Below are 21,899 nucleotides of genomic sequence, written 5' to 3' on the forward strand. Positions count from 1 at the left end.
TTATTTTTTTTCTCCTATATTCTTTAAGCCATATCTTTTTTATTGATATATTAATTAGTATAGCTACTTCACTATTTGAGGCATTTGAGATTTTGTAGGCATCATAGGTGATTATTTAAATTTACATGAAATGTTTAAAATAATGCATAGAAAAAGCAAACTCACTATAGTTGTTTTTTTATTACAAGAGGGCCTTTTGCGGGTGTCATTGCTAAACTTAGGTTGCGACTTGGCCAGGCTTGTGGGCACAATAAATTGTGTAAGCCTGTGGTTATAACGTTTTCAAAAATTTGATTCAGACTCTTTGCCAAATTTTTTAAAGAAATTTGCTTCATTATGAATTAATTTGTCATGAAGCTGGGCTACTTTCACACTTGCGTTCAGAGCGGATCCGTCTGGTGTCTGCACAGACGGATCCGCTCCTATAATGCAGACGTTTGGATCCGTTCAGAACGGATCCATCTGCATTATAGTTTAGAAAAAATTCTACGTGTGAAAGTTGTTCAGACGGATCCGTCCAGACTTTACATTGAAAGTCAATGGGGGACGGATCCATTTGCAAATTGAGCCATATTGTGTCAACTTCAAACGGATCCGTCCCCATTGACTTACATTGTAAGTCTGGACGAATCCGTTTGCCTCCGCACGGCCAGGCGGACACCCGAATGCCTACTGAGGCTGAACGCTGCCAGACTGATGCATTCTGAGCTGATCCGCATCCACTCAGAATGCATTGGGGCAGTACGGATGCGTTCGGGGTCGCTTGTGAGAGCCTTCAAACGGAGCTCACAAGCGGAACCTCGAACGCAAGTGGGAAAGTAGCCTAAATCAGCTATATCCTGGCCTGCAAAGGCAGTGTATCTATGGGTACATCACTGTGAATTGCAGCAACATGCATAGCTAGTTCTTTTTGGTAGTGAAACAGTTACTGTGACAGGCAAGTGGACACTCCAATAACTGTAAAATTAGACAGATTATTCACCCCAATTTAAGCTATCTAACTGTTAAATTAGATAGCTCTGTGTCCTACACAGGAATTGATGCAAACTGTGCTGTGTTGTATGAATCAATTCAGCTTCAGATTACAGTACCTGCACGGTCCCTGCAGTTTCCCTATGCTCTCCCTACAGTGTGTAAAACTTCTCCCAAAAATTTCCCTATACTGTCCCTATGCTCTCCCTAGAGTGTTTAAAAACTCTCCCTTCAATCTCCCTACAGTGTCCCTGCACTGTATCCAACATTCCACAATTAAAAGCTTTTAGCAACATTGTCCCTAGTGCTTGTCACATCTCTCCCTATGCTCATCTCACAGTGAAATGGTGAGGACCGAGCGGGATTAGGCTTTTAAGGGTCTGTGACATCATAGGGGCTGGCTGTCATGCCCTGTTCAGGCTATGTGCGGAGGTCTGCCAGATTAGCAGCACGTGTATAGCCTTTTGTTTTTGTTTGGAGTTGAGCTATATCCGCCTCCCTTCAGGTGCACTGGGTGGGGTTGTTGGTTTGAGTTTAAATTACGCCCACTCCCAGTGTCCTGTGCGGGTTATAGCTTCTGTCTGGCTCTGTGAAAGGAAGGAAGGAAGGATTTGCTGTTCCTGCTCAGAAAAGATAAGTTGGTTTTCGTTTTTTGTGGTTGGCTGTCTAGGCTGTTAGAGAGACGCCTGCCCTCTCCAGATTCTGAGGGCACAGGCTGCCTCTATCCCCCTTTCTCCATCTTAGGGATTTTAGGGAATTTTCAGCCCAGGCACGAGGACACGTTATTCCCACCTTCAGGGTCTGAACGTGGGCATAGAAGAATAGGGAGAGATGGTAGGGATTTGTCAGGAGGTGACCTTGATCCCCAGCTTCTCGCCTAGACACTTGTTCATTTATTTTCTGTGTATCTGGTATCCTGTCCACCGTGACATTATAACTCGACAATACTTTGACTGGCATTTCTCAGCTGTTTTGAGATGGAGTCAATTGATGCGCTAGTTGATCGCATGCAGGGATTATCCCTAGAGGTTGCAGATCTGCGTAATTCAGTCACACGGTGTCAGAATGCGCTGGCATCAGGTGCAATAGGAGGAAGTCAAATTTATGGGGAGCCTAAGGTCGCTCTTCCTGATAGATTTGCAGGGGGTGTGGATGACTTTATCCGCTTTAAAGAGTCATGCAAGTTGTATTTTCGGCTGCGTCCATCTTTGTCTGGTGATGAGAGTCAGAGGGTAGGGATAATTGTTTCCCTGCTTAAGGGGGACGCGCAATCCTGGGCCTTTTCTCTGCCGTCCGGTTCTCTGGCCCTCCGGTCGGTGGAAGAATTTTTTAAAGCCTTCGGATTAATTTATGATGATCCAGATCGGGTCTCAATGGCAGAGTCTAAATTGCGTAATTTATTGCAAGGTGAAAATACTGCAGAGGCTTACTGTGTTAAGTTTAGGAGATGGGTATCGAGTCAGAGTGGAATGACCCCGCGTTACGTAGTCAGTTTTGTCAGGGGTTATCTGAGAGATTGAAAGATGCCCTTGCTTTTCATGAGTACCCGGATACATTGGAGAATGCTATGTCTTTGGCAATACGGTTAGATAGACATATTAGAGAGAGGTGTAAGGTTCCCTCTGCGCAAGGGATCCCTTCTGTAAGTGGTTTCATCTCACCTGCTCCCCAGGGTGATATGACATTTAACTCTGGGGTAGGGGAGGAACCCATGCAGCTGGGTCAGGTATCTATCCGTTCTGGTAGTAGGAACTTTAGGAGGTTGCATAAACTATGTTATTACTGTGGAAAAAGTGGTCATTTTATTTTTGCTTGTCCTTTTGTTAAACCACATGTTGATGAGAAAGAATCACAAAGAGGTCTACTTAAAGAACAAAAAAACATCCCTGACTCTTGGTAGTGTGAATGGGGTGGTGGAGCAAGGAGGTATGCAAGCTCCCTGTAATTCCCGTTTTCTCCTTCCAGCTATGGTGGCGTTAGACTCAAGAATTTTTTTTGTTGAAGTATTCATTGACTGTGGTGCTGGGGTAAAACCTTATTGATTTTCTTATTCTTCAAAATCTGGGTCTAAGTATTTGCACTTTAGAAAGAGAGATTCCGGTTTTCGCAATTGATTCTTCCCCTCTTTCTCAAAGGAGTCTCACTCATATTGCTCACGGTATTCTGTTAAGGGTGGGTGATTCACATGTTGAGATCATCTCTTGTTTTGTCATGAAGGAATTGCCCGCTCCTATAGTCTTAGGGTTACCGTGGTTGACAAAACATAACCCAATTTTAGATTGGCAAGCAAGAGAGATCATTGGTTGGAGTGAATTTTGTTCAGACAATTGTCTTGGCACATCTATCTCTGGTGTGTTTACTACGGCCTTACCTCAGTATCTCTCAGATTTTGCGGATGTCTTTTCGGAGGGTGGGGCTCAGGAATTGCCCTCTCATCATGACTATGATTGTCCAGTTAATCTCATTCCAGGGGCTAAGTTGCCAAAGTCTCGGCTTTACAATCTTTCTCAACCTGAAAGAGAGGTCATGCGGAAGTATATTGCCGAGAGTTTGGCAAAAGGTCATATTACGCCATCTAAGTCTCCGGTTTCAGTGGGTTTATTCTTTGTAAAGAAAAAGGATGGATCGCTGAGACCTTGTTTGGATTTCTGGGAATTGAACCGTATTACGGTCCGTGATCTGTATCCCCTTCCTTTGATCTCTGATCTTTTTGATCAGATTGTTGGAGCCAAGGTGTACTCCAAGTTGGATTTAAGAGGGGCCTACAATCTGATCAGAATCAAGGAAGGGGATGAGTGGAAAACGGCCTTTAACACGCACGAGGGTCATTTCGAGAATCTGGCTATGCCTTTTGGGTTAACTAACGCGCCAGCGGTATTTCAGCGATTCGTCAATGACATTTTCCATCATTTTGTGGGGAGGTTCGTGGTAGTTTACTTGGATGACATTCTAATTTACTCTCCTGATCTGGAGACCCATCAGGATCACGTGAGACCGATTTTGTCGATCCTTCGGGAGAATAAATTATATGCCAAATTGGAGAAATGTGTGTTTTCTGTGCAGGAGATTCCATTTCTGGGTTATCTGCTTTCTGACTCTGGTTTTCGTATGGACCCCGAAAAGGTCCGGGCGGTTCTGGAATGGGACCGACCGGAGAATCAGAAAGCTTTGATGCGGTTTTTGGGGTTTACTAATTATTATAGAAAATTTATCTTGAACTATTCTACCATTGTAAAACCTCTGACCGATATGACTAAGAAGGGCACCGACGTCTCTGTCTGGTCGGATGAGGCATTGCAGGCCTTTTCGGCTATTAAGGAATGTTTTGCGTCTGCTCCCATTCTGGTGCAGCCCGATGTGTTTCAACCATTCGTGGTGGAGGTTGATGCATCGGAAGTGGGGGTTAGAGCAGTGCTGTCGCAGGGTTCATCTCCTGGCAAATGGGTTCCGTGTGCTTTTTTTCCCAAGAAGCTCTCGGTCGCCGAGAGGAATTATGATGTAGGAGATAGGGAATTGCTAGCCATCGAATGGGCCTTTGAGGAATGGCGTCACTGGTTGGAGGGGGCATCTCATCCCGTTACAGTATATACGGATCATAAGAATTTGGCTTATCTACAATCTGCCAAGCGTCTGAATCCAAGACAGGTCAGATGGTCACTGTTCTTTACCATGTTCAATTTTGTGGTTACTTTTCGCCCGGGGGTTAAAAACGTCAAGGCTGATGCATTGTCTCGCAGTTTTCCTGGGGGATGTGATTCAGAGGATCCTGCTCCGATTTTGGCTGGTCTCCGCTACGTACCCCGAATTGGAGATGGAGGTGTTGGGAGCCCAGGAGGGGGCTCCTGGTTCTTGTCTCCCAGGGAGGTTGTTCGTTCCTGATGGACTGCGATACAAGGTATTCAAGGAACATCACGATACTGTCCTTGCTGGACATGCTGGTGGTAAGTCCACCTTTGATCTTGTGTCCCGGAGGTTCTGGTGGCCCGGGTTACGTAAGAGTGTTGAGGATTACGTAGAAGCTTGTGAAACCTGTGCACGGTCAAAGGTTGCTCACACTCGACCTGCTGGTTCACTGCTTCCTTTGTCTATTTTGTCTCGTCCTTGGACGCACTTGTCTATGGACTTTATTACGGATCTGCCGAGATCCTCCGGGAAAACAGTAATTTTGGTGGTTGTTGACCATTTTAGTAAAATGGCTCACTTTGTATCGTTAGCCAGTCTGCCCAATTCCAAGACTCTTTCTCAGATTTTTGTTGATAATATCGTGAAATTGCATGGCATTCCCTCGGATGTGGTTTCTGATAGGGGCACGCAGTTTGTCTCCAGGTTTTGGAGGGCGTTCTGCTCTCGGCTTGGCATTCAACTTTCGTTCTCTTCGGCTTTTCATCTGCAGTCGAATGGGCAGACAGAGCGTACTAATCAAAACCTGGAGACCTACTTGAGGTGCTTTGTGACTGAGAATCTGGCGAACTGGTCCTCATTCTTGTCCCTAGCAGAGTTTGCTTTGAATAACCGTAGGCAGGAGTCCACGTGTAAGTCGCCATTTTTTGGCGCATGCGGTTTTCATCCTCAGTTTGGTACCTTTTCTGGGACTGGTTCCTCTGGGATGCCAGAGGAGGAGAGATTTTCTTCTGCCTTGTCTTCTATCTGGCGGAGGATCCAAGTGAATTTGGAGAAGATGGGTGAGAGGTATAAGCGAATGGCTGACAAGAGACGTGTGACTGGTCCGGACCTGTGTGTGGGTGATCTGGTGTGGTTGTCTACTGAAAATATTAAACTGAGAGTACCATCTTGGAAACTGGGTCCAAGATTTATTGGACCTTACAAAATATCTGCGGTGGTCAATCCAGTAGCGTTTCGTCTGGATCTTCCGCAGACTTGGAGGATCCATGATGTGTTCCACAAGTCTTTACTGAAGAAATATGTGAAACCGGTGGAACCATCGCCATTGCCTCCTCCCCCTGTTCTGGTTGATGGAAATTTAGAGTTTGTGATCTCCAGGGTTCTCGACTCAAGAGTTCTTCGGGGTTCACTTCAGTACCTGGTACACTGGAGGGGATACGGCCCTGAGGAGAGGATGTGGGTTCCGGCTTTGGATGTTAGACTGGTGAGGGCTTTTCACAGATCCCACCCAGATAAAGTTGGGCCGGGGTGTCCGGAGGTCAGGCTCAGGCTATGTGCGGAGGTCTGCCAGATTAGCAGCACGTGTGTAGCCTTTTGTTTTTGTTTGGAGTTGAGCTATATCCGCCTCCCTTCAGGTGCACTGGGTGGGGTTGTTGGTTTGAGTTTAAATTACGCCCACTCCCAGTGTCCTGTGTGGGTTATAGCTTCTGTCTGGCTCTGTGAAAGGAAGGAAGGAAGGATTTGCTGTTTCTGCTCAGAAAAGATAAGTTGGTTTTTGTTTTCTTGTGGTTGGCTGTCTAGGCTGTTAGAGAGACGCCTGCCCTCTCCAGGTTCTGAGGGAACAGGCTGCCTCTATCCCCCTTTCACCATCTTAGGGATTTTAGGGAATTTTCAGCCCAGGCACGAGGACACGTTATTCCCACCTTCAGGGTCTAAACGTGGGCATAGAAGAATAGGGAGAGCTGGTAGGGATTTGTCAGGAGGTGACCTTGATCCCCAGCTTCTCGCCTAGACACTTGTTTGTTTATTTTCTGATTATCTGGTATCCTGTCCGCCGTGACACTGACTAGCTGCTGATTGGCTGTCTGCACAGCATTATAGGTGATCTCACATTCCGGGCTTCTTACTTTTGCTTTGTAAAATGTGTGACTGCCATTTTAGGGGGAAAAAAACATTCATTACAACAAAGCACAAGGAAATTCGGATTTGTTGCAAATTCAATTTTTCCTAAACTTCCGTTTTAATTCCACTTCAGATGTTTCGATTGGCTCAACACTAGTAACAGTAATACACATCCTCTCTCTATATATGATATTGTATGAAAAGGTTATGGGATGAGACACTGACATTCAAAGTAGCCTACCAGATGTGACATTGGAGAGATGGTTTTCATCTTTCTGAAGCAAAGCTATTTTACATACATCCCAGGATATATCCCACTGCCATAACTTCCTCCCAAGGAGAATCAGTACCCTAATATGCTACAGGTCTTTGAAATACCCAACAACATATCTTGAACTCAAGCTTGCTACATCTGTGTTCTACTGGGAAAAATATAAGTGATGCCAAATTATAAAATTTGTCTCTATAAATATCACTTGTACACACCAATATAAATAAAGAGGAAACAAGTCATTAAGGGTAAAGGGGCTGACTCAGTTTACGTTCTTCAGTTCCCAAGATCGGAAATGACATAAAACAGAACATTATTACAATCACTCTTTTAAAAAATTCACAAAATGACCCAAAATTACTACACAATGCATTCCTTGACATAAACATGGAAACCATGTTCCTAAAACAGATGTTGCGATGGAGTTGTTTTGTGAATTTAAGCCCACACATTAACAAGCAGCAAATGTTCAAGTGTTTAATTCTTTCTTGTTAGAATTGCTCCACATTGGAGTCGGTACTAGTGACATCATAATATGCCTTATTGGGGATAATAAACTAAATAGCGTGCGGCTACTTCATTTGTCTGGTGACCTTTGGAAGCTCAGCCTATACAGCATGATGTGAAAATCTTAATTAAAGCAGCATGCACTAGTTCAATGTGGAGAGAATCTTAGCTTGGCATCATGCTGTATTTGCTAATGCACATTGAAAACTAATTGTCATGTCAATGAGCTAGACCTTTATTAAAAATATACATAGTCATTAATAATTCAGTAACAGATCTCTAGCCTCTGATTGTAATAAGCCATAGAAATGATGCCACCTACAAACAAATGAACCTGAAGTGTGCGTGTCTTTGTATACATATATCATATATACAATATATAGATCTATATTCACAGATTAGCTATAACATTATAACCACTGAATAACATTTAAATGTATTATCTTTTTCTAATGGCTTCTGTTAAAGAGTGGAATATTGTATATTAAGCTGAAAGGAAACATTCTGTTCTTGAAATTGATGTATTGGAAGAGAGGAAAATGGGCAAATATAAGAATCTGAGCAACTTTGACAAGTCCCAAATGCGAAGTCTATACAACAGAGTATCTCATGGCAGGTCTTGTGCGGTATTCCTGATATGTAGTAGTTAATAACTACCAAAAATAGTATAGGGAAGTATATCTGGTTCACCAGTGATAGCATCATGAATGCCTATGGATATGGGCTTAACTAGAAACTACTGGGCCTCAGTTTTTTAACTCCACCCCAGCAACTTCCTTGCAACCCCAGCAGGCACCCATCGCATATGGCTCAGAATCACCAGACACGTGTTGGTGATCATACTTAACTGATCCTCGCCACTTATTTCCATCTCCACTGCTGGCTCTGTAGTTCACAGGCCTCCTAGCATCAACTTCTATTTTAACGAAGGGAACATGACCATTGCAGCCAAAGACAGTCCACATCAGTGATGGGTCACTTGCCAGATAGGTGACTCCCAGCATTTCTAGGACATTATTATGGGATATTAGAGGACATTACAAGGAGATAGGTATAAGAGGGTGAACTACAACTCCCAGCATGTCCAGCTTGTTATTATAGGGTATCAGTGGATATTAAAGGGAGAGGGATATGATGAGAGAACTATAACTCTCAGCATTTTTAGACTGTTTTTAAGGGATATCAATTGACATAGAGAGGGATATAACAGGAGAGAACTACAACTCCCAGCATGGCCAGACTGTCATTATAGGACATTAGTAGAGATTACAGGTAGAAGGGTATAAGAGGAGAGAACTGCAACTTCCAGCATAACCAGGGTGTTATTATGGGCTATCAGAGAACATTACCGGGAGTGGGTATAAGGAAAGAACTACAACTACTAACCTCTCCTCCACACACAGCACAGGAGCTCCACCCCCTCACATTGTGAAATGTATTTATTTATTTTATGCACTTTTATAGCGCTACTATATTCCGCAGCGCTTTACAAACATTAGCATCCAACCATTTCTCCTCTGCTCTGCTGAGCTTTGTCACTTCCTGCACTGGTCACATGATGACATCACTCAGGTCCTTCACCCCCACTTATCCCTTTCTCTAGTGTTGAGCTAAGTTGCCAATAAAATTGTCTCCACTTCCAGCTATGCATTTTCCTCCTTGTGCTCCTGCCATTCCTGGCTCCCTGCTGGTGCAAGCCCTGTAGCAGCCATTATGGCTGCTACTGTGATAGTTTTGCCTTTACCCACGGATCACAAATATGGTGAAGAATTATGGCTAGCTAAAATTGGGCACTTGAGCATTAGAACTGGACAATGGATCAATGGAAGAAGATGGCCTGGTCTAATTAATTACAAGGGAAAAGCATGTACCAGATAGCACTATGGGCAGAAGTAAAACTAGTGAAGGCAGTGTGATGCTCTGCTAGAAGACTTCAGGTTTTAACATTCCTGTAAATGTTACTTTGAGGGTGCCTACCCAAACATTATTGCAGACCAAGTATAACCCTTTATGCCTCTTTCAGCAGGATAATGCACCATGTCACACTGTAAAAAGTATTCATTAATGTTTTTAGGAATGTGGCAAAGTTGTTCAATTGACATCCAAACAAATTCCCCCTGTACTTTTATCGGTACTTGGTTTCAGATACCACAACACACATTCAGAGATTCTGTGGAATCCATGCAATAATGAGTCAGAGCAGTGTTGGTGACACCTACACTGTATTAGGATGATGGCACACAGTGCAGTTCTGACATGCAGTTTAGATGCAGCTTTCTATTTAGCTAGTTTAGCAGCCTCATTGTTATGCAATGTTCTACATTGTGGAAATGATTAAATTAATTTAAGCTAGCTACAATAAAAAACTGCATCCTAACTGCATGTCAGAACTGCACTGTGTGTCAGCACCCTTAGGCATTTTAATGTGTATATCTTAATGGTGTATATCTTAATGTAGTCCTTTTTCTGAACATACAGTACTCCATAACATGTTCCCTGTTTGCGTTCCAAATTGTCTAGTCACTCTTAGTTTTTTGATGCAGGTGATTACCAGAGGGGACAGCAATATCAATTATTTAGAAAAATGGCACCCTTAGGTCATATCTAATCTAAGACTAATGGGACCTTTGCACTTTGTAATCCAATGACCATCATTTGTTATTACAAAGTAACTTTTGTTAGCTAATTTACCTACAATATCTCAACCTACAGTAAAACAAATGACCTTCCAATCAAAGCTATTCTTTCAGGCGTGGGAAAGCCATAAGACCTAGGCTGGGGAGCTTAAAAGTTGGAAGATGGAAAGTTTCTAAAGGTATTCAGTCTTATGTTTAAATACGTTGTGCACCTTGTGCACCTGAGCATACTTGCAAAGGGAAGCATACTTACCTGCTTTCGGGCACTGGCTCCTGGATCCTTCACTCCACAGCCTCCTTTGCTCTACTGGGCTTCCTGGATGTAAAATTTCTGTTTGACCCTACTGCTCCCCTTGAGTCACTTGACCATTCGGCATGGTGCAAGGAAGCAGACCATTGTGGCCAGGCATTGGCTGTGGTGGTGTGAAACAGGAAGTTTACATCTAGGAAACCCAGCAGTGCAGCTGAGGCCATGGAGCAAAGGAGGATTGAGCCAGAACCGGGAAACAGGTAAGTATGCTTCTCTTCATAGGTATGTTCAGGAGGGGGAGGGTTTTCCATCCCTCCCTCTCAAAGATGAATAATCCCTTTAACGTCGTTAGGTCAAGAGCACAAAAATAAAAGTGGTTTGTCCAGGCATTAAAAATATATTAAAAAGATTAGAAAGTTTAAGAACTACCTAAAATAGCCAGTAATAAATTATTCTAAATACAAATATAATGGATAAGCCTTTTCTTCATAAGCAAATTAATACTTTTTTTGGTTGTGTGTCAGTAGTACAATGGACTTGCATCAGTTTAAGGAAGAATATAAGGAAGACATATGTTGTAATTTCGTTCCTACCTGTGTTCATGAGGGATCATTGAATTCCATGACTGGCATGCCAATCCACTCCTTGTTGTATTCCATAAACCCTTGTAATTACTGCCTTTTCCATTAATACAATCACGGACATAATCTGTTTTATTTTTCAGAAAGAGTAATAAATAGATATGAATTTGTTAATCCACGCCTATATTAACAGAACGTGTGCCTACACCCTATAAATTTTCCAGTAACACCATATTCACACTATGTGAAAGAGGAGTAATTAAAAATCTCAGCAAAAAAGACCATGTTCCCATTCAAAGGAGAAAGGAACTGATTATGATTATCCATGGCAGAATGGCTTGGGTGTCTCTTTCCCCTCACAATCCTGTCCATGGCCTCTTTCTTGCCAGCAGCAACATGGTTCATTTAGAGAGAAAAGTTCAGCAAATGTTCTTATTACCCAATAGGATTACCCAATTTGTTCAAAAGCGCCATAGCAGCCTCATGGTCTCCCCTACCTTTATCATATAAGTGCCTTTTTTCCTTCTTATAAGTCACCAAAAATCTATATTTCATATTACCTGAATTTTTGCTTTCCTAAAGCTTCATAACTTATCGAAGTATAATGTAATAATTAGATATGTTAATGTTATTCAGAGGCATCTAAGACTCATATAAGCAATTCATGAATTATAATGTAACAGTCAAATATGCTAATATACTGCATACTCAATCTATGAATATATTATCACTGTATTACATTACTATGAATGCAGTGTAATCTCTTTATGAAATTCTTTCAATTTAACCTCAAAATATAATGAAACTATTAAAATTACCCCAAAAACAGCCACCATCAATGTAAGTAATCACATGTACACCTGTATAAGCAGCATTTACTGAAGCATTTCTTGAGTTTAAAGCATTTCATAAGAATAAATGTTACCTTTCTTTTCGAAAAGATCAAATGCATGATCTAGCTTCTTCTTTATTCCTGTTGACAAGCTATTGAAAGAGAACCAGTGGCATCTCTTTATGCTTTTATCAAAAGCAAACGCCCTGGAGAGAATAATGCATTTATTAGCATTAAACATAGATTTCTTTTAATACTACTTTAGCAAACCACAGTCTTTTGTGCTTCAATCAAATAGGTTGGCAGGAAAGAAACTGACTCATTACATTGTTAATCGTACAGGGGTGCATTGGTTTATCAAAGACTTTGACTGTTTTTGATGCACCAGTATTCATCATAATTATGCTGCACAAATATAGTATTTAGCCCTTCACAGTACAATCCAATTGAGTGGGTCAAATTTAGTGAAACTACCCACATACTTCTACCTATAGTACAGTAATGTCATGACATGCATCACAGAATAATAATTCAAGAGTAAGTACAGTATGACTGGGTGATTATGTTCTTATGTTTCACTCCCAATTTGACTTAAGATTAATCTTTTGCACTGCACAAATTCCAAGGCTCTGAAACATCAACATCAGTTCAAAGACTTACAATATGGAACTTGATATTTTTGAATATTACGTTGTTCACTTCATAGATCTCTGAGCTTCTCCACATACACATTGTGTCACTGTTACTACCTTATAACACAATATATATGTGTACAGGGATGAAAACAGTCATAGTTGAAGATAAAAATACTCAATGAATCATCACTTATATCTATATTGTATTTTCCAAATGTAGCAGCAAGAAATTACTTCCACCACAATTTCCCAATAGTTTATCACAAATTCAGAACCTACATATTTTTGCACTGGCCCACAACCCAATCTTGAAAAAAATTGGACAATAACCTTGTATGAGATAAACAAATCAATTCAAAAATTCAGAAATTCTACCTGAAATTTTCAAAACATTCTGATTTTACCAAACCCAATTTTGTGAGATTTGATTCAAAGAAAAGAGGGAAGAGAGGGGAGAGAGAGAGAAATTTCCTGGCAATGAGAGTACTTGCATTTTTCTCACCCAAATTGAATTGTACAGTCTATTTGTCCAAATCGGTCCCAAATAGAATTGTAAGAAATTTGCTCATCTCCACTTACATGAGATTTAATGGTAGCCATAAAAATTTCTTGTTAAACAGAATATATATCAATCTATTATCTATCTATCTATCTATCTATCTATCTATTATCTATCTATCTCTAACTATATATCTCTATATGTCTATCTATATGTTATCTATTATAGATATACATACACACAGAGATGAATTCATTGTATGAATTAACAATCAACTATTACTGAAAATAACAATTACTTTTTACATTTACCAGACAATTGATCAAAGGCGAGCCGAGAGTGCATGGAGCCAAGCCTACATATGTTTAGCAGATGAACAAAAAAATATCCAAGAATATTGGCACCTCCCAAGTAACAATCTGAAGCACTATGAAGTTCCCACACAAAAGGAGGGTGAGGTATAATAGCAATATTAAGTTGCAGTAAGTTTTCTACCTACTTGCAAGTAAAGGCTAGCCCTTTATTCCGACTGCATCTTTTGGCACAATTCTCTGTGGTGTTGAACAGTTTTGTTTTCATCTTAAGCTCCTTGTTGATTCTTATTAAAGTGATGTCTGAAGTCTTTGTATAATCATGCAGGTTGTTACGTTTTCTTATCTTGCTCTCTGTGGAAATATAATCACAAGAATTGGAAAATGCTGTACAAGTCCGTAGTTGATATGCTACTAATTTGTATAAACCATCATATTTCTTACGCGTTCTACAGCTTGATTGAAACAAAGGTAACGTTAACATGATTACCCTTTCAATAAGATAGGATTATAGAATAAGATATGGTGATTATGATCATTTATATTCCCATTTCATATATTTATTGATTTTGCTTACATAGCTCCAATATATTCTGGAGCACCTTACAGACAAAGGGGTAATTTACAAAATTTACTAAAACTAGCGTTTCACTCTCGAGTAAAAACTCACATGATGGAAGATGGAACCAATTTATAACATTTTGTTAAAGACATGAGCTGACACCGTTTTCTGGTGTAATTTTCACCTCCTCCTATTTCCTCAATCCCACACCCCAACCATTTTTTTGGAAAAGTGATGAGTGTGTCAGAAATAGATTAAAAAAAGGGGCATATTTTTCAAAATGGCACTCGTGACTATGCTACACCATAAAACTGATGTGGGACTCGCACCTACGTACTGTATCTGATATATACTAACAATATATCATCAATGTCCCAGATGGGAATACCCCTTTGAGAGGTTTGAAATTTTAGAGAATTTATAGTCAATTGAGGAAGGGGTAAGTGACTACAGTGATCATCATTCGACCTGGAGGATACATCCTGCTTCATAATACCTGTACATCACATTGATCTTAATGATAACTTGTATAACTCCATTTCCTATGGGAAGGCCTGCCAAACACTTGCTGACAAATGTGTTTGTAATCAATTTATCATTGGTGGACCAAAGTATTGACCAAAGTGAACAATCACTTTAATTTAACTGTCTAAAATAGGCCGCATATTCAAAATCTAACATGTCAAAAACCTTATTTCTAACTGCAGTCTAATTTTAGAAGGGATTAAAATAAATACAGATATTACAATAAAGCGAAGATGATGCTCATAAAGTTTTAAAATGACAAGAATCATATAATAATAGAAAACAGAATGTGGTTTGCCTATCATGCTGAGCATACTGCTGCGTATGGCAAAAGTCCCAGTGGGATTCTGCAAAGCCTGACCACATTTATATGATTGATTGACATTGCAGGAAGCTTGTGAAATAACACTAATAGTCTTTTTCTCTCACTGCCCATTGAAACATTTAAAATAAAGTAATATTTTTATTAAACAATTAATTTTCAAAGTGGAGAGGAACTCCCATATCTCATTGGGATTATAAGGCAGAATTTAAGTAGAAAGAGGAGTGGTGTATGTCAGCCCCCATGAACGTCCATAGGAATATCCACTGTTCCCGGGGGGACAGCTTTGCTTTGTGCAAAAGTGTAAGCCCACTCTATTTCCACCACTAAAGGGTAACTAGTGCCACTGTATTTGCATGCAGTTCAAGTGGTGTACTTGTATAAAGGATCAGCGTATGGCTGTTAGACACAAATGTATAGTGGTACTAATCATGGTTTGGTGTGAGTTATATTAACAGAATAACACAAGGGGGGTGTAAAAAGGCATTCAATGATGTCAGGTATATCCACAGACAATGAGATCAATGTCCGTATCTGATAATCACTCCCTGTAAAGGTAAATAACCAGATGGTCTATGACTGCAGTTTGGTAAGTTACTTCAAGACTACTCTGCCCTTGTTGTACGCCAGGTATTCAGACTGTGCAACTTTACTATACACTGGCTAATAATACTCCAGTTAGGGCTGCCACTTGATAACCTAGTTCATTCACCCAAAAATTAAAAAGCAGCAGTGTCCTCCACTGAACGAGCAGCTGACTTTTAGGAAGGAAGGATTCCTTCCCAACAATCGGCTGCTCAGTTGGCCCGTTGCCCCAGCTTAATAGTCTTCCTGGGATTTTCTCTTTTAATTCACCTTTATAAAGTTTTTCATTATTTTAAATAAAAGATATATAGCAGTGTATCACCAGTCAAATATTTATGCCCTCTTAAAGAGCACCTATCAGCAGGAAGAACCCTATTAAGCCAGGTATAATTAAAATAATACCTGATGTGAAAATAGATTTCTACTCTCTTAAAGAGAACTTGTCAACAGGGTCAATCCTGTTAAACCAGGCATACCTGGTAGATCCTGCTAATTAAAATATGTCTTGCGAAAATCGGTTGCAGCGTTCCCAAGAAAAATATGTTTATCTTTTATGCAAATTAGGGCTTCAGTGCACAGAGGGTCCTGGCCAGCACTTGGAAGATAAGGAGCTCAGGTCAACCAAGGATACAGGCCTCGCCAGTGCTCTGAAGCCCTATTTTTTTTTTGGGGAGGGGGGGGAACGCTGCAAACGATTTTCACAGGGCATATATTTTATTCATATATTTTATTTAGTGTGATCAACCAAGTAATATGCCTGGTTTAATAGGGTTGAACCTGTGATGAATGCTCTTTAAAAAATTGAGCTGCAATTCTGAAATTAAAAAGAAAAGATGAAAATATGTCCATTCATATAGCCATTCATTTGCACTGGTTACTAATCATATATGGTTTTAGGCACTGGTTTGGCAACTGTAAGGTTCAATATTGTTTTCACCTGTTGCTCAAAAGTTCTGATTAACCTCTTTATTTGTTAAATGTCCGTAACCTGAATTTGGTGGTAGAGAAAATTATCAGATACATCTAATTCATTCATTCATTTTTTTATGATTAGGATTTTTTTTTTGCACTTTGAATTTGCCAAAGAGAGCAGTTCTGAATTATTTGGTCTTAAATAGCATTGTTTCTGATCATTTACATTCATTATATCCAAACATTTTCAGATTTGAAGAATATAGGCAAATAATGGCAAGCATTTTCTTTTATTGAACAATTTGTCTTTAGATTTCAACCCAATCAGGACCTCATTATCTTTGAGATTGCAATTGTTCTTTTTTCAGACTCCAAAAAGATTTCCTGCTTCTTTGAAGTCAATGCAATGTTTCTCTTCACATGCAATTTAACACATAAAATATAACAGAAATTGTATGCAGTTCACATAAAATTCATAGATGCATGTTATTCCTATTATTTCCCCTACAGAAAGAGCACACAACATGAAAAACGTCTAGCAGAAGACAAAGAAAAAAAAAAGCAGCTGCACAGGTAAAACTGGATGTAGGGAGGATGTCATCAGTTTCCAGTGGTACTGATAGTAAAGCAGTAGCTCCCACAGATTTTAGTTGTGGTATAATAATGGTGCTTACATACAGTGAGCACACACTCAGTGTGAAATAAGCTATATTATTCTTAAGCCTCATTCACACGTCCATGTCTATGCTCAAATCCGTGAGCAGTTGGTCATTGATGCATCCGTAAAGCTGTCCGTAAAGGATCCGTGTTGGGTTTGTGTGTCTGTTTTTTGCTGTCCATGTTAAATCCGTGTTTCGCTGACACTGAACAGCTGAAAAATCATTTTCATAGAATCTCTTCTTAATGATCCGTAAAACACGGATGCAACACAGATGGCATCCGTGGTTTTCACGAACCAATAGTCTATAATGGGCGTGATGGATCTGTGAACACGGACAAAATAGAGCATGCATCCATGCTAAAAACACGAATCCACGTACCGTGCTAAAACACTGATGTGTGAATACCACACATTAAAATGAATGGGGACGTGTGCTGTCCGTGGAGAACACGTACAGCAAACATCTGTTAAACACTGAAGTGTGAATGAGGCTTTAGGTTCGAACCATGGAGTTTGCATGTTCTCTTGTGTTTGTGTGGGTTTCCTCCGGGTTCTCCGGTTTCCTCTCACACTCTGAAGACATACTGATAGGGAACTTAGATTGTGAGCCCCATTAGACACAGAGTGATGCTAATGTCTGCAAAGCGCTGTGGAATATAGTAGTAGCGCTATATAAGTGCATAATATAAATAAATAAACACACTTTACTTAGGAAAGGTGCATAAGCATGCTGGTTACAGTTCAAGCCATGAAGAGGTACAGTGCTAAATGGCTCACAGTCTCCCCAGAAGTAAGAAGAACAGTTTTTAAAATACAACATTAGGAAAACAGATGATGATTGTGAGGAATATGGATTATTATTTAATGTCAGCCATGATTCTCACACCAGCCATCTGCTGTCAGATAGCCGAGAGAGGAAATCAAACTCCACAGGGGGGCCCTGCTTCAAAGCCTAGCCAAATGGCAGAGAACTTCTAGCAGTCCACGGAACAAAGGCGGTTATCAGACATATTGGAGCCGGCGATTCATAAGGAATTATAAATTGCCTGTCCATCACAGACATAAACCAGATACATATTTGTCTCCCTGTGGCCACGACAAATAGGCCCGTGGTCATAGTTTGGTGGTAGGATGAAAGGGAGGGGAGATCTACATATCTCCCCACAGAAACTAAATAACGGTAATATGCTCGGACTCTACTGGTAGCTGGAACTGAGGCGGATCCATTGGTCCCAGAACCACCTCCCTGCGACAGTCTGGTCTGGAGCCATGAGCCCTAATCGGTTTTGTGGCTCATTTGCTGCCAGCACCGGAAGAGCAGAAGAGGGGGAGTGGACTCCTCACAGAGGCCCGGAGGGGAGGGGCCAGCTACAGGTCAAAAGGCTTGTGTCAGCAAGCGGGCGTGTCTTTCTTCTGAAGGGGGGTCACGATGCATATGTGTTTGGAAGGGACTTAGAAACGGCTGACATCACTGCCTCCCATGTGACTACAGCCAAGCCTTACAGAAACTCATTATTCATCACCACCCAAAGGACTCATCCATCTGTTAAACTGACTTTTGTTCTGCTTAACCCTGTTGTACCACACCATCTGTATTTACCACTCAAACCACTGTATATATTTTATGTGGATATTGTGTTATGTCTAGTGAGCGCTTAATGCAATTAAATATATAATTTAATCTTGTGCTGTTCTGGTATCTCGATCACAAATCCCCACATCCATGTTTTGGCCTAGTTATATGCTACTGTGTCTAGTTATACGCTACTGCGGGTTGGTTTCTCACCATACATAATCCCAATAATGGAACGGGCTTATATTAAACGAGAAGCTGGTGGCAGTCTTCCCGGGCTGAGGAAGCGCTGTTTCACTGGGGCAGTGAAAAATCTCCCTCAGCTTGTTGCCTCTCTGTGCCCATGTGGACAGGGGGAGTCTGTAAATACTGTACCAAGCTGACCTTACCTGCTCCTCAGGGACGGCGTAACTTCACGCCTTGGTAACCAGTGAATATGCCGTATGTCTCAAGCTCTACGTATTTGACGTCCGGCGGTAGCGAGGTGCGGTATTCGTCACAATGATGATGGTGACTTCCCACAGACATGCTCCTTAGACTTGTGGACCACTAGAACTGCTCGATACATACAAAGTTCAGATAACACCTGCTGCCGTGGCTTGTTGCTGCACTGTTCTCCCAGGCATGCAAGCACCAACTTCTTTATTTCTTTTTTGAGTGACACTTCTCCTAACCTCTTGCTGGGCCTACTACTTGTCACTCTCTCAACTGACTCACATTCCCAAACTGGGGCCTGACTCTCTATAGAGGCAGCAAAGAAGACATTTTTGACAGCCCCCTTTCAGATAGCTATAGCATACATCACACTCATATACTTTTGGCAGGGGACAACCAACAGTTCCCCTAAGCTCAGTTCCACTGCCTAGTAACATCATTGCTACAGACAATAGCTGTGAGGAGCCCTTCCTTCCAGTGGCCACTGACTATGCTAAATTACAATTGAAAAAAACACCAGACTCATACACCAGCATTACTAAGCATCTTTATTTTAAAGGCACATTATAAGGAAACGTTGAAATGTAGGTTACATTAAACTTTTCCCCCAGTAAGTCCACCTAAAAATGAAAGAAAGTGCAATACAAACAAACACAACAGATCCACTTTGGCAATCCAAATGTAGAAATCATATCCCCCTCCCCCTTACCCCGCACACACACACACACACATTCATATGCAGCAGTTCTGAATCTATCATGTGATCTAATCTAAGGCAATGTGTTTTCATGTCGGAACTCAGCTATCAGAACCCAACCCAACCAATCTAACATATATCATCTACCCTTTATGGAGTTTTCCAGTATTAACTATTAGCTGAAGACCCTTAGCCTGTATTGTCTGCTGAAAATCTCATACTCGCTCACTCTCCAGAACTCCGGTCCGGTGAGCTGGCTCCCACAGCTCCATCTTATGATCCCCAGCTTGTTTTCTTCTGACTGGCTATGGACAAGGTCTTGTGCACCGCTGCAGCCTATGACTGTCTTAGGCAATGAAGTGTAGCTTGGGGACACATCCCCACTGAAACCAGTCATTGGGTGTCGGGAGACCAGAATATGGAGGAACGGAAGCCAGCTTGCAGGGCCGGAGTTTCACGCTGGACAGGATACAAGATACACAAAAAACAACCAAACCAGTGTCTCGGCAAGAAGATGGGGATAAAGGTCACCTCGTGACAATCCCTACAAGCTCTCCCTAGACTTCTATGCCCACGTTCAGACCCTGAAGTTGGGAATAAACGTGTCCCCGTGCCTGGGCTGAATATACCCTAAAATCCCTAAGATGATGAAAGGGGGAAAGAGGCAGCCTGCTCCCTCAGGACCTGGAGGGGGCAGGTGTCTCTCTAACAGCCCAGACAGACAATAACAAGAAACACAAAACCAACTTATCTTGTTAGTGAGCAGGAACAGCAAATCCTTCCTTCCTTCCTCTCAGGAAGACAGAAGCTTTAACCCACACAGGATACTGGGAATGGGCGTAATTTAAACTGATACCAACGACCCCACCCAGTGCACCTGAAGGGAGGCGGATACAGCTCACTCCAAAATAAAAACAAAAGGCTACACACGTGCTGCTAACCTGGCAGACCTCCGCACATAACCTGAGCAGGGCATGACACGGAGTGGTGGGGAAAATGTCTGAATCTTTCAGTAGGCAATGCAGGCTAGGGATCTTCTGTCAATAGTCAATTATTAACTATTATTATTAGTCCCCTTTAACTTGGAGAACATAAAAACAGAAATGTAATTTAGATAATAAAACACCTCAAAAGGACATACTATACTGGATTTAAACAATGAATTCTCCTATTTCTGACTAAAGGAAATTACACATCTGAACACAGCCCACAAGAATACTGTTACATGTTATTTTTACAGTGACATTTGTATAGTGTGCATATTTATCTTTCAGTTTCAGCCTGCTTTTAGTTTGGAGTACATGGGAATGCTGCACAGCTGTAATATTTCATGCAGCAGGACAGATATGGCATGTGATGGGGATATGTACTGATATTTAATATCATTTGCACTTACCAGAAAAACCATTACAGTTTTTTTTTTTTTCTAGTTCAGAGATCACCTATCAAAACATTTTCCAAAAGTCATTACTGTCTTTTCAGTTTCCTTGAAATGTTTAAAATTACCAAAAACAAAAACATTCTCAGCTCAAAGAAATCTCTCTAATTCCAGTTTGCCTGTGGTCAGCATTTCACTTGCTGGGATGACTGTCTATATTGATTATCCTGGTTTAGATTGCGAAGAATACTTTACATAAGTGGATATATTTTTTTTGTAAATAGAGTAAATATGACAAATTTGGGATGAATTTCGGATGTATTATGAAAACAATTGACTTGTTTGTCTGGATTACCTTGCTTTTTTAATGCTTTTGTTTGTTTGCTGGATTTTATTTCATGAAGTTCTACAGAATAAAAAAAAACAGTATTTTTTATTGTCAGAACTACTTATGGAATGACTTATTTTAATGATTTATGGACCAATCTAATAAATGACATTTATAGTTTTATATATATATATATATATATATATATATATATGTTCCCTACAATAAAACACATACAATCATGCACATAGAGCAAATTCCAGCTTTATGGACTGTCCTAGAAACACTAGACACATTTTACACTTACCAAAAAGTTCCACTATTTTCTGACCAATATGTAAACCAGAAAAAAACATAAAGGTGCTGAATAGGCAGCTCTGATCCATTGAAGCATGGACTCCACAATACATCTGAAGTAGTCCTATGAAATGGCACCAAGATGTTAGCAGCAAATACTTTACAAATGTTGTCCACCTTTCATCTATGTGTCACGTGACCCAGTAACATGACACATCACCACCACAGCCATTGTGTCATGTGACTTTAAGCAAATAGGATGTTGATGCAGGTCTGGACTAGCAGCACATGAGGGGGGAGGAGGGGCGATATAGACGGAGCCATCGGCATCCAGAAAGTACACTCACCATTGTGAGTCCAGCCACACTGGAGTGTCTGTCAAAAA

The 21,899-nt window shown here is 40.9% G+C and overlaps 1 protein-coding gene across 2 annotated transcripts in view; it reads right to left on the minus strand.

The window, feature by feature from the left end:
• The window catches only part of HGF (hepatocyte growth factor), a 151,246-nt gene that overhangs the window by 113,708 nt on the left and 15,639 nt on the right, over positions 1–21,899 (minus strand). For both annotated transcript variants that reach the window (XM_040413128.1, XM_040413127.1), the window contains exons 2-4: positions 13,428–13,593; positions 11,888–12,000; positions 10,975–11,089 (exon numbers count right to left, since the gene is read on the minus strand). In XM_040413128.1, coding sequence (XP_040269062.1) covers positions 10,975–11,089; positions 11,888–12,000; positions 13,428–13,593 — 394 coding nt within the window. The remainder of the gene's footprint in view (positions 1–10,974; positions 11,090–11,887; positions 12,001–13,427; positions 13,594–21,899) is intronic.

This window comes from Bufo bufo, chromosome 1 (assembly GCF_905171765.1).
Source record: "Bufo bufo chromosome 1, aBufBuf1.1, whole genome shotgun sequence".
In the NCBI taxonomy this organism is placed as follows: Eukaryota; Metazoa; Chordata; class Amphibia; order Anura; family Bufonidae; genus Bufo; species Bufo bufo.